Source organism: Spermophilus citellus (assembly GCF_964194105.1).
Source record: "Spermophilus citellus genome assembly, chromosome: X".
NCBI classification, from domain to species: Eukaryota; Metazoa; Chordata; class Mammalia; order Rodentia; family Sciuridae; genus Spermophilus; species Spermophilus citellus.
The window spans coordinates 5,108,957-5,124,595 of NC_138190.1; the positions used below are offsets into that span (position 1 = coordinate 5,108,957).

The 15,639-nt window shown below is 45.8% G+C and overlaps 1 protein-coding gene across 1 annotated transcript; it reads left to right on the top strand.

Annotated features, from left to right (window-relative positions):
• Window positions 1-1,637: 1,637 nt before the first annotated feature.
• LOC308639275 (protein Shroom2-like) lies at window positions 1,638-14,466 on the top strand. Its single transcript, XM_081277479.1, has 4 exons — window positions 1,638-2,179; window positions 3,266-3,437; window positions 9,638-9,910; window positions 11,895-14,466. The coding sequence occupies exons 1-4, from the start codon at window positions 1,641-1,643 to the stop codon at window positions 12,159-12,161; spliced, it is 1,251 nt and encodes a 416-aa protein (XP_081133605.1). The 5' UTR covers window positions 1,638-1,640; the 3' UTR covers window positions 12,162-14,466.
• The last annotated feature ends 1,173 nt before the right edge of the window (window positions 14,467-15,639 follow it).

Below are 15,639 nucleotides of genomic sequence, written 5' to 3' on the forward strand. Positions count from 1 at the left end.
TTTGGAATCGGGGGCTGGCTGCGCCGCGGGCTGCCGCGCAGGCTCGCGGGACTTTCTCAGGCGTGGGGCGCTCAGCTGAGAGGCCACGGTGGCCTAGGACCATCGCGACCCCGGGAGGTGAGGCTGACCCGGCAGCAGAGGCCTGTTCAGGGTCCCAGGGAAGGCTGCCTCCGGGGCCCCAACCCTGGCGTTTCCACCCCGGCCCAAGGCCGCGGGGGACAGGGAGGGGAGCAGTCCCATTGGGGTGGCCCTGAGGGACCTGGGAAGAAGGGCTGTGTGCATCTTTGCCCTTCAGGGACTTGGCAGGCTGTCCTGGAGCCTGGATCCGGGTTAGGGCTTCTTGCTGAGAACAGCCTTGGCCTAGCCTCCCCTGGGTTCTCCAGGCTCCAGGACTGGACCCTGGGCTGGCTTCTCTTGGCGTGCCCGGTTGGTCCACTGCTCGTGACAGGAGGCAGTGGGGCTCTCCCCTCTAGCCCGGGACCCGTGCTGGCTTCAGGAAAGAAGGTTCCAATAGTGAGGAAACGCTAGGGAGTTTTAAATGAGAGACAAGACTCTGAAAATCAGCTCCAGGACTCCTCCTCCCATCTCCAGCCTAAAGCCACCGAATGTGGTAGCCGGGTTTAGTGAAGGAGAGCTAGAGAGAGCGAGAGAGAGAGAGAGAGAGAGAGAGAGAGAGAGAGAGAGAGAGATAAAAGCTAAACAAAACACATCCGAGTTTGAGTTGTGGAAGTTTGGCTAGGCTTTTTTCCTCCTGGCACCAGTAGATGGCTCTCTTTCCCCAGAGTGTTCTTTCTTAGGCTCTGATAGCCTTTTGGGCACAGTCTCCATGAACATGGCCCAGCTCGGTACCTCTGAGAGCAGCAAGCATTTGTTGTCCTGGGTGAGGCCCTGTGGTGTTGGCCAGGAGTCTTCTTCCCATTCTCTCTCTTTGGGTGCTGTTGGAGCCTCCCTGGCTCCTTTTACCAGGCCCTTCCCACCTCCCCACCCCTTTTTTAAGGAAACGTGTGCCCCTTGTTGGGTAGCAAGTTCACTGTTTACTGCTGAGATGATCATCACAGTCATTTGAAAATCTATGCAAAAGGTAGCCTGAGGTGTTCGGTGGAGGGTGGAATGCACTTGTAGAATCTTTGAAGTGGGACCATGGGCGGAAGTGCCCAGTGCTGACTCCAAGGGACCCTGAGGACATTCTCAAGCAGGTGTGTGCCAACCTGCACTGAGAAACCCTGACCTGAAGCACTCATAATGATTCTGTGAAAAATGCCTATTTGCTATAAGTTTAACCAAGCAGGGCTTATTAAAGTTTGCACTATCATTGGAATAAAAACAAATGAATATTAAACAGACCTCATATTCCTCAACAAACCCCAGAAGATCCCCTCAAATGCCTATAGGTGCGTGGCTGACAGTTTTAATTAGACTGTTCAGGGTCTAGAGACCCCATGAGGAATCAGATGGGGAAAACCTCGCAACCACCTCTGTCTTATCTAGGACATATGATCTGGCAGCTCCTTACAGGTGGGTGGTTGATAAGGGATCTTAATCAGGTTCCCTGTGAGGAAGGGACCTGAGTCCTGGGTTGGAATCCATCTATTGCAAGGAGTTCAGAGGACAACTCTTGTCTTTCCAGAATCGAGCGGGTGATGGACAACAACACCACTGTGAAGATGGTGCCCATCAAGATCGTGCACTCGGAGAGCCAGCCTGAGAAGGAGAGCCGCCAGAGCCTGGCGCGCCCAGCTGAGCTGCCTGTGCTGCCCAGTGGTCTGGAGAGAGATCAGATCAAGACCCTGAGCACATCCGAACAGTGCTACTCCCGCTTCTGCGTGTATACCCGCCATGGTGCTGAGACGGAAGCCCCACACAAAGCCCATTCTCTGGAGCCCCAGCCCTCCAGCACACCCATACCACCTGCAAAGAATGTCTGTGCCTCCCCTCCTGGGCTCAGCTACATGAAGACTAAAGAGAAGACCATTGAAGACCTGAAGTCGGAGGAGCTGGCCAGGGAGATCGTGGGAAAGGATAAATCCCTGGCTGATATCCTGGATCCCAGCGTGAAAATCAAAACCACCATGGACCTAATGGAGGGAATATTCCCCAAAGATGAACATCTCCTAGAGGAAGCACAGCAGCGGAGGAAGCTGCTCCCCAAGATCCCCTCTCCCAGAACCACGGAGGAGAAGTGAGTGGACGTCACTTTCCAGCGGGTGCATGATTCTGCCCAGGGCTGCTCTGGCTTAAAAAGGGAGGAGGGCCACATCTGCTTGTGATTCCAGTCTTTGGGGCACAGATTTTCATAATGGTTTCCATTGCTTAGCACTTTGGAGAGCATCCCAGTAGAAAAGGCAGAAGTTTAAAGCACTCTCCCTGGGCGTGGTGACTTTGGGGCCTGGCATAGGCATGATAGTACAAACTGCAGCAGCTGAGCTCCTTGGCGTGCGGCTGGCATGACATGACAGTGAGCACAGGTCTCCTTTCCCCTAAGACAGATTCTCAGTAGAGGCCATTGTGTGCCCCAGAGAGCACTTGGCAATCTCTGGAGACATGTTTGGCTATCATGCTGGAGAGGGGGGTGCTCCTGTCATCTATGAGAAGAGACCAGGCACGCTGCTGTCAACCCACATGCCCTTAGTGCTGAGGCTGAGAAACCCTGCCTTCGTATGAGAGGCCATCTGTCCATCTGTTTGTCTTCTCTCTCTCTCTCTCCCTTTATTCCTATCTTCTGTTGACCTATCAACTATTTTTTTCTGTTTAACCTGTATGTCTGACTTTCTATCTTTCTGAAGCACATCGCAATTGCTTCTTGGCTGAGGATGGGATGGATATTGAACAGCTCTTTCATTCCTTAGAGATTTTTTTTTTTTTAAGCATTTCAGTTTACTAGGGGCTCCGGGTGTAGCTCCATAGTAAAAGCTAGCATGTGTAAGACCCTGGGTTTAGTTCCTGGTACCAAGAAGCATGTGCGTAAGTACACGCGCATACATGCGTGTTTCTCTCTCTCTCTCTCTCTCTCTCATATATAAAATCACTCACACACACAAAAAAAAAAAGGAAAGAAAAAACCAACTGTGTTCCATAGACTAAGTATCTATTTGGTGAGGAGTTTTGTTTTAGTTTTAACCTCATCACTACCTTTTTTCCTCCTCTTTGGCTACCTCATCTCCCTGGCTGGTGTCTTTCTGTTAGTGCCGACTTTTATTTGTCACAACCCAGGGACGTGTCTGTACATCTGGTTGCAGTTAATTGAAGTTCTGACCTCCTTACCCAGGAAGGAAGAGCCAAGTGTGCCTGCCTCCGTGTCTCTGGCCACCAATTCCACCTATTACAGCACATCAGCCCCCAAGGCGGAGCTACTGATCAAGATGAAGGACCTGCAGGAGCAGCAGGAGCCTGAGGAGTACTCGGGGAGTGACTTGGACCATGACCTGTCCGTGAAGAAGGTAGGAAAGAGGAATTCCAAAATATAACGATACTTTAAGCTGGGTGTGGTGGCAGGCATCTGGAGCCCAGTTTGCCCTGGAGGCTGAGATAGGAGGATGGCTTGAGCCCAGGAATTCAAGGCCAGCCTGGGCAATAGAAACTCTGTCTCACAAAAAACAAAATGTGCTGAGGGAAACAGGTAGGCAGGAGGTGCTGGGACCACACTTTTCTAGCCTAGCAGAAACTCTACACCACATTTCTGAGGGCATTTGTGTTTAGCTTTCATGCAGGACAAGGAAATGTGGGACAACTTTAGAAAGCCCTTTATGATGAATTCTCTGTTCTCATCTTTTTGTAAAAGTCTTTCTGTAAGGGTCTTTCTGCCATCTTTTTCTAATAAGAGTCAATGTCAAATTAGGTAAAGTGGATAACAATCTCTTCAATTTTAAGTTAAATAGATAGTTCCTTTCTACCATAATTAAAATCCAGGGGACCTAATTATCTGACCATCAGTGAGTCACCTGTCTTCCTTGAATATCAATTTCAAATATCTATAACTCAATATTTGATCATAAATAAATCAAACATTGGATCAGAAAGAACCTTGTCAGCCAAAAGCCATCAGGTGTTACACTCCTAAGAGTTCACCCAGGCCCTTGAGAGTTCAGAGTAGACAAAATACTTCTGCTCATCTCATGGGAGAGATGAACAGCCACCACAAAGATAAATATATGATACAGGCATAGCAAACCTGGCCCACCACCTGCTTATGTAAATAAAGTTTTATTCACACAGCCACATCCATTCATTTACACAGGGTCGATGGTGGCTTTCATAGGATGGCAAAATTGACTGATTACAACAGTAATCTAATAGCCTGCAAAGTCTAAAATAATATTTTCTGTTCCCTGACAGTTTGTACATCCTTGACACACTGTGTCAAGGCATAGAGACAAATGAGTGTGACCTAGAGGAGGTTGTAATGAGGGGGTTGCTGTAATGAGAGAACCAGACTGACATCAGGGGCAAACTCTGGGATGTCTGATAGAGGCAGAAGGGGATTTGGTGGGTGCAGAGGTCCTACAGCAGGCAAGCCTGGGAACAAGGTTTTGGAGAAGCAGAAGAGGCCAGGGCTGGACCTACGTGGACAAGGGGTCAGCTTGGAGATGAGGTACAAATAGTACTCGATTTGTGGACAATCATGACAGTCACTGTAGGGACAGAGTTGTATCAATGCTAATGTCACTGCTATAATGTCAGCTTTAAACCTTCACATGTATCAGTAGCCAGACATGTGACATTAGAGTAATTACCTGTTATATTTAGCATAAAGAGACTACGGCATTGTCAAATAAAACTAGGCTCAGAGGGCAGCATGTGGTATTTATTTTAAGGGCCTTGAGTTTGCTATAATTATCAGTACTGGGGTAAGAAAAGGAGGTAACTAGTCTTGGGGTGGGGGGTATGGGTACTTTTAATGCAAGCTGAGGACCCAGCATAATGGAAGGAATTTGTATAAAAAAGTACTGATTTGTTTTTTAAAACAAGACCTTTGTAAACAGTTATGTTCAGAGTCTATGTCATTAGGGATTTAAAAAATATTACAGGGTGGGGAAATAGCTCAGTGGTAGAGTGCTCACCTAGCACGTGCGAGGCCCTGGGTTCGATCCTCAGCACCACATAAAATAAATGAGTAAAATAAAGGTATTGTGTCCAACTACAACTAAAAATTAATTTTTTTTAAAGAGAGAGTGAGAGAGGAGAGAGAGGTAGAGAGAATTTTTAATATTTATTTTTTAGTTCTCGGCGGACACAACATCTTTGTTGGTATGTGGTGCTGAGGATCGAACCCGGGCCGCACGCATGCCAGGCAAGCGCGCTACCACTTGAGCCACATCCCCAGCCCTAAAAATTAATTTTTAAAAAATTACTGACTGGTTTTAATCATGATAGATATATTATGAAGGGCACTATTTTCACTTTAGGAAGCAATAATTTTTTGGTTCCAGGAATTAAATAGGGAAATGGAAAGTGAGAGTTTTGGACTTGGGGCTTTTAGAGGTGTTACTCTGGCTCAGGGTAACATTGCTTTATTCTGATTACAGAATCTCCTCTTAAAAAAAAAAAAAAAAAGAACCGAAAACTTTTTCAGTTGTTTCTCATAAAACAAGAAAAGTCAGCCAGGCTTGGGTGCATGCTGTAATCCTAGCTACTCAGGAGGCTGAGGCAGGGGATCACAAGTTCACAGCTAACCTGGGCAATTTAGTAAAACCCTGTTTCCAAAAAATAAAAAGGCCTGGGGACATAGCTCATTGGTAGAATGTTACTATGTTTAATCCCCATCACCATAAAAACTGCAAGACATACAAGTAAAACCATACAACCTGAACCATTTCAATTTAGCTCTAGCCTAATATAGAGGACTACCTATATTAGGCTGTTTAAGACCCTGGGTTCAGGGTCTTAGACAGGATGTAATGGATTTTGTAAGTGCAGGCCTGGATGCCACCCACCTCCATCTGGGTGCCACTCTGTCCCTCTGCTCTGAGTTGGGATCCTTCTTCACCAGAAATGACTGCTTTGGGACTGAGTGAGTTACTGTGAGGTTGAAGCCCACTTAGATTTTCAGTTGAATACACATATGTTTGGCCAGCTCTCTGTGCTGTCAGCAATTCTGCGGTCCTATTTTTTTTCCCTTGATTTGACAGGCTACTGTTACGCTCTTTTTCCCCCCATGTCCAGCACTCACACATTCATGATGTCATGCTTGTTCACAGAGCATACACCAGTAGAGGTGTGTCTACCAGTGAGCATAGTGTACATCAGGATTTGATTGGCTACCTGCTCTATAGCTGCTTAATAAGGGAAAATAGCAAAACCCCAATTGCACGTTGTCCTCTATGTTTGCAGTGCTGGGGATAGAACCCCAGGGCTTCAAACATGCTAAGCAAGTGCTTTACCACTAAGCCACACTGCCAGCCTCCTTTTATATGTGAGTGTGTGTGTGTGTGTGTGTGTGTGTGTGTGTGTGTGTGAGAGAGAGAGAGAGAGAGAGAGAATGAGAGAGAGAGAGAGAGAGAGAGAGAATGAGAGAGAGAGAGAGAGAGAGAGAGAGAGACATCCATTTTCCATTGCTATAACAGTATGTCACCAACTACAATTTATGAAGAATAGAGATTTTAGCTCAAGGTTCTAGAGGCTGGAAGTTCAAGAGCATGGTGCTGGCACCTGACAAAGGTCTTCTTGCTGCATTGTAACATGGTGGAGAGCATTGTATGGTAAGACAGTGTAGGCCACTAGCTCAGATCTCCCTTCCTCTTTTAAAGCCACTTATGCCATCACAGGAGTCCCACTCTCATGACCCCAACCCTAATTACCTTCCCCTACCAGGCCTTCAAATGCTGTCAACATATGAAAGTGTGAGGGAGTGGGCGCTCTTAAGCAGGGATACAATATATGAGAGATTCTGGTGGCCTATAAGGAAGCATCATGCTAGGTGGGCTAAGTAAGTTTCTACATCTGGGGTAGCTTAGGTGGACTCTGCCCACCTTATGGGCATTCTTCAGGAGGCGGTTTAAATTTCGAATCTCTGAGGTTTACAACTTCCTTTTTAAACAAGGAAGTGAATGCAAAGCCCAGAAAGAAAAGGCCTTGCTTTGTCCATGGAATGAAACCAAAGGAGGGTGTCTGGGGCTAAGCCAGTTGGAGAAAGAGAGGAGTCCTGGGAGCTAACCCCCAAGCTTTGGCCCATCTCAGTGGAGAGGTAGAGGCAGCATGTACCTGGCTACCACATAGTCTTATCCTGGCCTCCTGGAATGCCACGTGCTACAGAAAAGAAGTGGGTAGGCTTGTCAGGCAGCACACTCCACAGTGGTGAAACCTCAGCACCCTGCCTGATGTTGAGAGCCGTTTATATTTATGTGCCACCCTGAGTCAGGTCTTGTCTCAGAATCCTTGGAAGCCGGTATCTGTACCTTTTAATGGCCCTTTAACAAAGGGAATATATTTTAAAATAAAAATGTGTATAAGACATCAAAGAATCGAAGAAGGAATTTAGACTCTTCAGAGTGCCCAGTTTCAGGGCAGTCCAGTCGAGGTGGGTTTTGAAGGACAGTTTTCATGCGCTGGTGTGAGATCTTCATCACATTCATTCTTCAGTTGATAGCACTGAATAATTATTGAGGGGCTGGGGGTAGGTAGCTCAATGATAGAATACTGCATAGCATGCCACACCCCTGCATCAAAACAAACATATAACACTGGCTAGGGGTCCTCTTCTGTCTGAGGTATCTCCGTTGGCTGAAATTAGTTACTTAAGTCAGTACTGGCATCAGGTAAGAATCTGGAAAGTTCTCTATACTTTCTGTTTTGTGCTTTTCTCTCAAATGATCAGTATCTAAAATATGGCATTTTCTCAGCTATGGGATTTGAAGGTGCATTTTAAATAATTTATTAGTTCATTTTAGTTATACATAATGTTAGGGTTCATCTTGGCGTAATTATACAAGCATGGAATACAATTTCCTCCAATTCAGTCACTGGTACTTCCCCTTTCCCTCCCCTTCATTCTCCCCATTTTCTTTTCTCTACTCTTAGTGATCTTTCTTACATTTATACATATATATTTTTAATTAATGCATCATAGATATACATGAAGATGAAATTCACTGTGGTATATTTGTAAATATACATAGGAAAGTTTGTTCAGATCCATTCCACTCTTCTTCCCTCTTCGCATTCCTCCTCTCCCACACCCTACAATCCCCTTTCTCTAATCCTCTGATCTCTCTCCTATTTTCATGGAAACTACCCGGCCCTCCACCCCACAACTTTGTTTTTTCCTTATTTTGGTCCAACTTCTGCATATCAGATTTTTGGGGGTCTGGCATATTTCACTTGGCATAATGAATATGGTTTAAACAATCTCTGCAGATAGTCTGGTGAACAGACACACAGGAGTGTGTGTGTGTGTGTGCGCGCGCTTATGTACACGTGAGCACAACATAAAAGAAGGGCTGGGGTGTAGAAGGGTCTAGCATGCATGAGGCCCCAAGTTTAATCCCCAGTATGGAAGGGAGCAAAAGGGAGACATGAATCTAGACTCATATCTGTTTGGTTTGCGGGGGTGGGTTGTTGTTGTTAATTGTAAGGAGAAAATGTCTTGACATCCTGACCTAGAAAAGCCAAAGAAATTTATAAACTCCATGTGGTCCTTCTTAGGAGAATTGTGCAGATTAGTCAGCAGACTGGCTGGCTGTAAAACAGCTTACCATTTAATCTGTGGCAGAGCCAGACATGCTGATCAACAGAAGGCAGATTGAACCTAGAGGATACAATCCCTGCTCATACCTTTCACATTTTGTGATCTTTTAAAAAAAATGCTCGATGTTGGTGTGGGAGCTGGGATCTAGAGTTAGTTAGTGTTTACTACTTACATGGTTTCCACTGGGGAAGGTGGAGGGGCTGTGGAGGTGGGTACTGGTGACGGTTACACAGCAGTGTGAATGTCCTTAATGTACACTTTAAAACTGCTTAAGATGAGGGCTGGGGCACCTCGTGAAGCCATGGGTTATATTCCAGCACTAAAAAGAAAAGGGAGGGGGCAGGAATAAAAATAGCAAGTCTTAAGTATATTTTGCCATAATAAAAAAATAGTCATTTGTTTCCATTTCAAGTCAAAGTTATATTAAAAGACAACCTTTTACAGTCGCTGACATCCCTTTGTCTTAATTTTTAATTGCTAATTATATGTAGAGGGCACTTTGAATCCTAGGTTTTAGTACTAGACATGAAACTCAATAATTTGTATGTAAATCTTTAATTTGGAAAATTCCAAAGGACAAAGCATGAAGTATCCCATGGACTATGTGAATCCTTGCAAAGATACAGGTTGGAATGGCTTCTACTGTGACTAACTGGGACATCTCCAGTATTGTCCGATAGGACATTAACAGAATGAGAATAAGCTTTACTTTTCATTTATTTATCTGTATAATTTTATGTATTCACTTTATTTATCAAATGTCAATAATTTAGCCAGGAGTCTTCCTCCTTCCTCTAATCTTGTAAAATTCCTCCATTGTTTGGTGATGTGGAAATTGATTTTCACTCAGTTCTGCTGAATTCCACCCAGGTGGCATGTGCTGCCGTCGCAGTAACTAGGGGCGCCTGGCTTGGGGCAGTGCTAATGAGTATGTCCATACCACCCTTGCCCCAATAGCAGGAACTCATCGACAGCATCAGTCGCAAACTGCAAGTGCTCCGGGAAGCCCGGGAGAGCCTGCTGGAGGATATCCAGGCCAACAACGCACTTGGTGACGAGGTGGAGGCCATCGCAAAAGATGTGTGCAAACCCAATGAATTTGACAAGTTCCGGATGTTCGTCGGGGACCTGGACAAAGTGGTGAACCTTCTGCTCTCGCTGTCAGGCCGCCTAGCCCGGGTGGAAAATGCCCTCAATAATTTGGATGACAGTCCATCTCCTGGTGACCGGGTATCTATAGACACATCCAGCTGGGAAATGGGAACAGGGCAGTCTTGTGGGAAGGCTGTCCTTGGGGTGCTGGGAAAGTCACCTCTTTGAAGCCTAGCGCTGTTATATGTGGCCTGTCCACCTCCCAGTGCAAGATGCTATTGAAATGTCCAGTGCTCACCCACCTCTCTTTCCTTTTAATGTAGGGAAAGAGAATGTTAGATGAAGGGAATTGGGGTAGGAGTGCAAAGAATTGAGCCATTGTCCCTGGGCTGCAGAGCTGCTGGGAGCCCTCCCAAAGAACATCGTCTCTCTTTGACATCTTTTTTTATTTATTCCCTCTGATCATTACTCACAATAATCTCTCCTTGGAACCCATGTCCGTGGGCGGAGATTTTTCTCCTCCTGACTCAGCTGTTGATGGTGTTTTATGATTGCTACTGCTTATGATTTAGCACCAGTGTGTCCAAAAGTCTAGAAAGAAGTAAAGGGCTTGTTGAACATTTCTCCCAGTCCTGAAGTGTGCTGTTCTGGGGACATTTCTCACTGAGTCTTTGAATTATATTATATGCATAATAAGGGGAATACTATCTACCTTGTTGGCTTGGCCTCATAGGATGAATATCAGAAAAGCATCTAATTTCATTGTTTGCACACAGTTGGCCTTTAAAATAATCACCCTTATGATTAATAAAATGCCCACCACCCCATCCATCTCAGTAGCTTCCAGACACTAATGAGGCCTGCTGATTTTTTTTTTTACAACCTGAACTGCAATCCTTGAACCAATTAGCATCTGTTTACCTTTGGATTGGAATGAATTGGCCTGACCTGGCCTCTTTCCATGAAAATATACCGTCTCCTTCTTCCACACACCCAAGGACTTGGGTGGTCCACTGAAGCTGGCAGGACACTGTGAGTGCTTGTTGCTGTGGGCATTCCTCAGGAGTAGCATGCTGAGGGCAGTTCCTGGTGTGGGACACTGTTTATTGTGATAATTCCTCTTCACTGACTTTTTTTGTGTTTGGCACCTTGCAAAGTGCCACCGTGTCCTTGTGTTCTTCCCTTTGGCCGCTGTTCAGCACCCACTGCAACAGCGCAAAGCAGCAGAACAGATACGCTGGTGCTTAGGTAAAAGTCCGGAACTCTGGCTGGGGGTGTCACTCAGTGGTACAGCCTGTGCTTGGCTTGCATGAGCTTGGCCCAAAGTCCATCCCCGGCACCAGAAAAGAAAGGAAGAAACTTGCTCCTTGAAAGTGAACGTTGGCATCTGCCAGCCTGTCTATGAAGACAGAGAAAACGTCCATCTCATCCTTTCTGAGTTTTCCTTCAATTTGGAGTGGGTAGGGAAGCTAGCTGTGTTCTGTGAGCAGAGAGTGATTGTGAGTGTCATGTATTGGGAACAGGGTCTCCCGATTTCCAAAAGAGGGCCCTTGTAGGAAGTGAGGGGGACTGATCCCAAGGCCTCTTTTAGTCCTCTCTTCTGTCCTCCTCTGCTCCTTAGTTTGTCCTTGTCTGGCAGTACACTCACAGGCTCTCTGGCACAAGGTTTAGAAATCCCACTCTGGAATTTCTTTAGGCCATTTCCCTTTCCCCAAATTGCCCACAGTGTTGTCAGGAGATGGCTTTGACACAGATTCCCCAACTTGTTTGCCCCTTATGAACATCTCAGAAGTCTGAGTTTCTGGTCACCTGATTACCCTTTTGCTCATCGTGATTTCTGTTGACTGTTCAAGGCAGACAGGAAGGGATGAGGCAGACAGTGGCAGGAGACCCACAGGGACCCCTAAGCCGCTCCTCAGAGAACTGAGGCAAGAGCCTGCCACAGCCTCAGGGCTCATGCCGCCCATTTCCCGAACATTTCTGTGTGGATTCCATTGGATAATCTGATGGACAGCTGTGGGACCAGCGCGCCCAAAGCTGCCTGGTTTTCGGGGGGTTAGCTGGAACCCCTGCCTTAGTCCTTGCCCTCAACAGACTTCTTTCTCTCCCTGTCCCTCAACAGCAGTCGCTGCTCGAGAAGCAGAGAGTCCTCATCCAGCAGCATGAGGATGCCAAGGAACTCAAAGAGAACCTGGACCGCCGCGAGCGCATCGTGTTTGACATCCTGGCCGCCTACCTCAGCGAGGACAGCCTGGCAGACTATGCGCACTTTGTGAAGATGAAGTCGGCCCTCATCATTGAGCAGCGGGAGCTGGAAGACAAAATACACCTCGGGGAAGAGCAGCTAAAGTGCCTGTTTGACAGCCTGCAGCCCGAAAGAGGCAAATAAGAGACCTGTCCCCAGCAGAGGTCAGACACAAATCCTTCAAGCTCCCTTCCCAAGGATGCAAGTGGAAACCCCAGCCTGTATTTATGTCCTGGAACGAGATTCCTCCATATAGCACAGTGGCTAGTAGAAAAGCAATAATGTCCGTGTTTGTGTAGGATGTTTATTTAATTTTTTGATTTTGCTTTGGAATGCTGAGCAGAGTTTGTGTCATGCATGACTCCACATGAAGCTGGACTCTGCTGGCTGGCGAGGCCCCATGGAAGATGAGGGCTGGGCCTGCGGTACATGCATGTGGTCATTTTCAGCGGTGGGCCTGCTGTTCCTCCTGTCCTCGGATGCCAAACCAGCTCCTGGAAGTCACCAAGCATGTCCTGGGGGTGCCTGAGAGGGGAGATCCTGGCGCACTTCTCTTGTGACTCACCCGGACACGGGCTGCTGTGTTTTGTCCTTGCTCATCCAACAGTGTGGTCATTTGTTGTCTCTATCATCTGATGATGTTACCTGACCCAGCAAAACTCATGATGATGATGCTGATAATTTATTAATGTGTGGGAAAGGTGAAAGGTTTCCTAATAGTTAAAAACCAGCTGTGAAATGAACAACCTACATGTTGGGTGCATTCATTCGAAGATTAAAATTGCCACTTAAATCGCATGCATGCTTTAAAACACACCCACACACAGAACAAATACCTGTAGTTCTCACTGACATCAGTATAATCTTTTCCAGCCAAGTAAAATTACGTGGTTAAAAGTATGTCCAGTAATAATGTTCTTGTTAGTTTCCCAAAACCTATGGAATATTTTTAAATGACTTTTCCACCCAGAACATTAACTTTGTGTGCATATGATCATTAATGATAATTGGCTTGTTTTCTCTCTTGTCCTCCAAGTCTGTTGTTGCCTGAGGGCTGCATTCCTTGTACTGGAAGACTTCTTCCTCTGGTTTTTCAGAGGTTCTGTGGACTGTCTGTTCCCACACTTGATCTTTTTCTGCCACAGTGTTTAAAGATTCTGTGCCCTATGTCTTGGTTGTAAAGAGAGTCTTACTCATTAAAACAATACTCATGCCTCGATTCCCAATTGACAAGTCATAGACTGGGAGAAAACACTTGCAAACCATGTCTCTGACAAAGGATTTGTATCCAGAATGTACAAAGAACTCCCCAAACCCAATGGTAGGGGGGAAAAAAAGGCCCAATTTAAAAAGTGGGCAAAAGACTTGGGCAGACACTTCACCAAAGAGGATGTATGCATGGCAAATAAGCACATTGAAAAGATTCTCAATCGCTGGTGGTTTGGTTATTACTTACTTATTTTATGTAATAATTGTAGATCTGGTGTGTTTCCTCAGAACATCTTCACTGGACTAGATGCATGGTTAATGGTAAGCAAGTCCCTCGGATGACTTGATGTTTAGGGATTATTAGAGCATTTATTTTATCAAAGGATCCTATGAATCTTAATTTCCCCTTAATCCCTTAAAAGAAATTTCTAGCAGGTGCAGGAGTTCCTCTGTTATCAGTGACCATAGCCTTCTCAAAACACATATTCACACACCCACACATATGGGCTCATGCACATACGTATGTGCACACACACGCGCACATGTCTGAAAGAACCTGAATCCACACTTCCTGAGCCAGAATTGCTGAGCTGGGCTCCAGAGGCACTGTGTTGATGCCATAATGCATTCTGCACAGCAGAGTCCAAACTGGCAAGCTTCCACGATGCAGGCAATAAACCTTGCCTTTGCGGCATCCTACACATGCCAAAAGGCTGAAGGCCTCTTCAGAAGTGTTTGTTCCTGTTGAATTCAGCTACTTCTAACTTGAAACGTCCCTGCCCTGCCATTGTTCTGTGGCATCTTGCCCCTTCCCACCTGGTGGCCCCTTGCTGTGGATGTCAGTCACGGCAGACAAGCCAAAGCTGACTGTCCATAGACCCCCTCAAGTAATTTTAGAATGTTGTATTTTTAATTTAGACAAAGCTTTTTACCTGTGATCCTTTCCTCTCACATACAGTATTGTGATCATTTTAATGATACGTGTGTAAAATGTGAAGAATCAAATGTGTGTGTCTGCACTCCGCCCTGTTGTGTCTTTTTTAGGACTTTCTTCTACATAGCAATACATAGTGCTCTAGTATCCTTTTAGTAAAGCACACATAATCACAACCTTCTCATCTGTAACCCTGTTTGCCTCTTAAATGTCTGGTTAGCGGGGACCCAAAGATTCCAGTGAGCGGTGTACATATCTTGTATATAGTGATGTTCTTACATATAAAAACAATCTGGTGCTATTGATTGGCCCTGGGCATTTGTAGGTGGTGACTGATCCTCACCCTCTGTCATAGCACAGCTGTGGGACGCTCTTTGTAGCAAGCTTTCTTTTGGTCAGGGGTGTTGTCTGTGGCTTGTGTCCAGCAGTCCACAGTGGCAAATGTGTGCAGATTTCATGCTTGACACTTTCTATCAACAGATCATCTTGCTTGATTTTAACTAAATAAATAATGTCTCTTTGAGTGAATGGAGCATGTCTTTGATTTACCTATGTTGCAGATTTTTAAAAAACATCAGAATATTGGGGTGTAGCTCATTTGTAGAGCACATGGGAGTCAGGTCAAGATCAATCCCCACCATCAAAAGAAAAAAACACACTCTTAAATCTTCACCATGTATTAGATTCTTAAGCCATTTGAGTAAACTTTAGTATTGACTGTATGCTTGTATCTTGCCTGTGTGGTTAAGGCTCATCAGTTGTAGTCAGAAAAAGTCTGAAACACAGGTTGTATCAATTAGCTGTTGCATCAGTACTGGTGTGTAACAAGTAACTATGAAATCTCAACGGTGTAGAGTGCACAGTATTGAGTTAGCTCACATATTTGTAGATCAGTGACTGATCCAAGCTGGGCTCTACATCACGGACCTCTCCTCTTCCTCCTGGTACCAGCAATCAGGCCTGGGCATGGCCTTGGCAGGTACGTAACAGAACAAGTCCAGTCATGAAGGTGCTTGTTATGGCTTTGATCATGTCACACCTGCTGACTTTCCAGTAACCAAAGCACATCCTATGGAGTGGCACCAAAGCATCCAAAGCCGCAAAGACAGTTTCTCTGGAGCAAAGCCGTCACTACTTAGTTGCATTGACATGAGCAGGTGACCTAGCATCTTTGAGCCCCTGCTTTGACATTAGTGTGTTGATGTGCTTGGAACCAGTTAGAGAAGTGCTGTCCAAGCTGTGATTTGAGTAGTACCCCACTTTCTATAGGGGATACTTTCCAAATCACCACCCCCAGCCCATTAGTGGCTTCCCGAAACCACAGATAGCGGTTTAGACCCTGGAGGTGAATTCGTGAGTCTTGAGTTGTTTCTCAATAGTTGTGACAGAAAAATAAACATTGCAGGACAACAAAGAGCAGGTAGAGTTGTTTACCACCTCAGCCAGAAACCGGCACTGAATTAGTTTCCTGTGACTGCT

Bases quoted from the DNA above. Each gene is read 5' to 3' on its own strand.
- LOC308639275 (XM_081277479.1), top strand. From the start codon at position 1,641: ATGGACAACAACACCACTGTGAAGATGGTGCCCATCAAGATCGTGCAC. The intron at 2,180-3,265 runs GTGAGTGGACGT...CTCCTTACCCAG, and splicing joins CCCAGAACCACGGAGGAGAA to GAAGGAAGAGCCAAGTGTGC. The intron at 3,438-9,637 runs GTAGGAAAGAGG...TTGCCCCAATAG, and splicing joins ATGACCTGTCCGTGAAGAAG to CAGGAACTCATCGACAGCAT.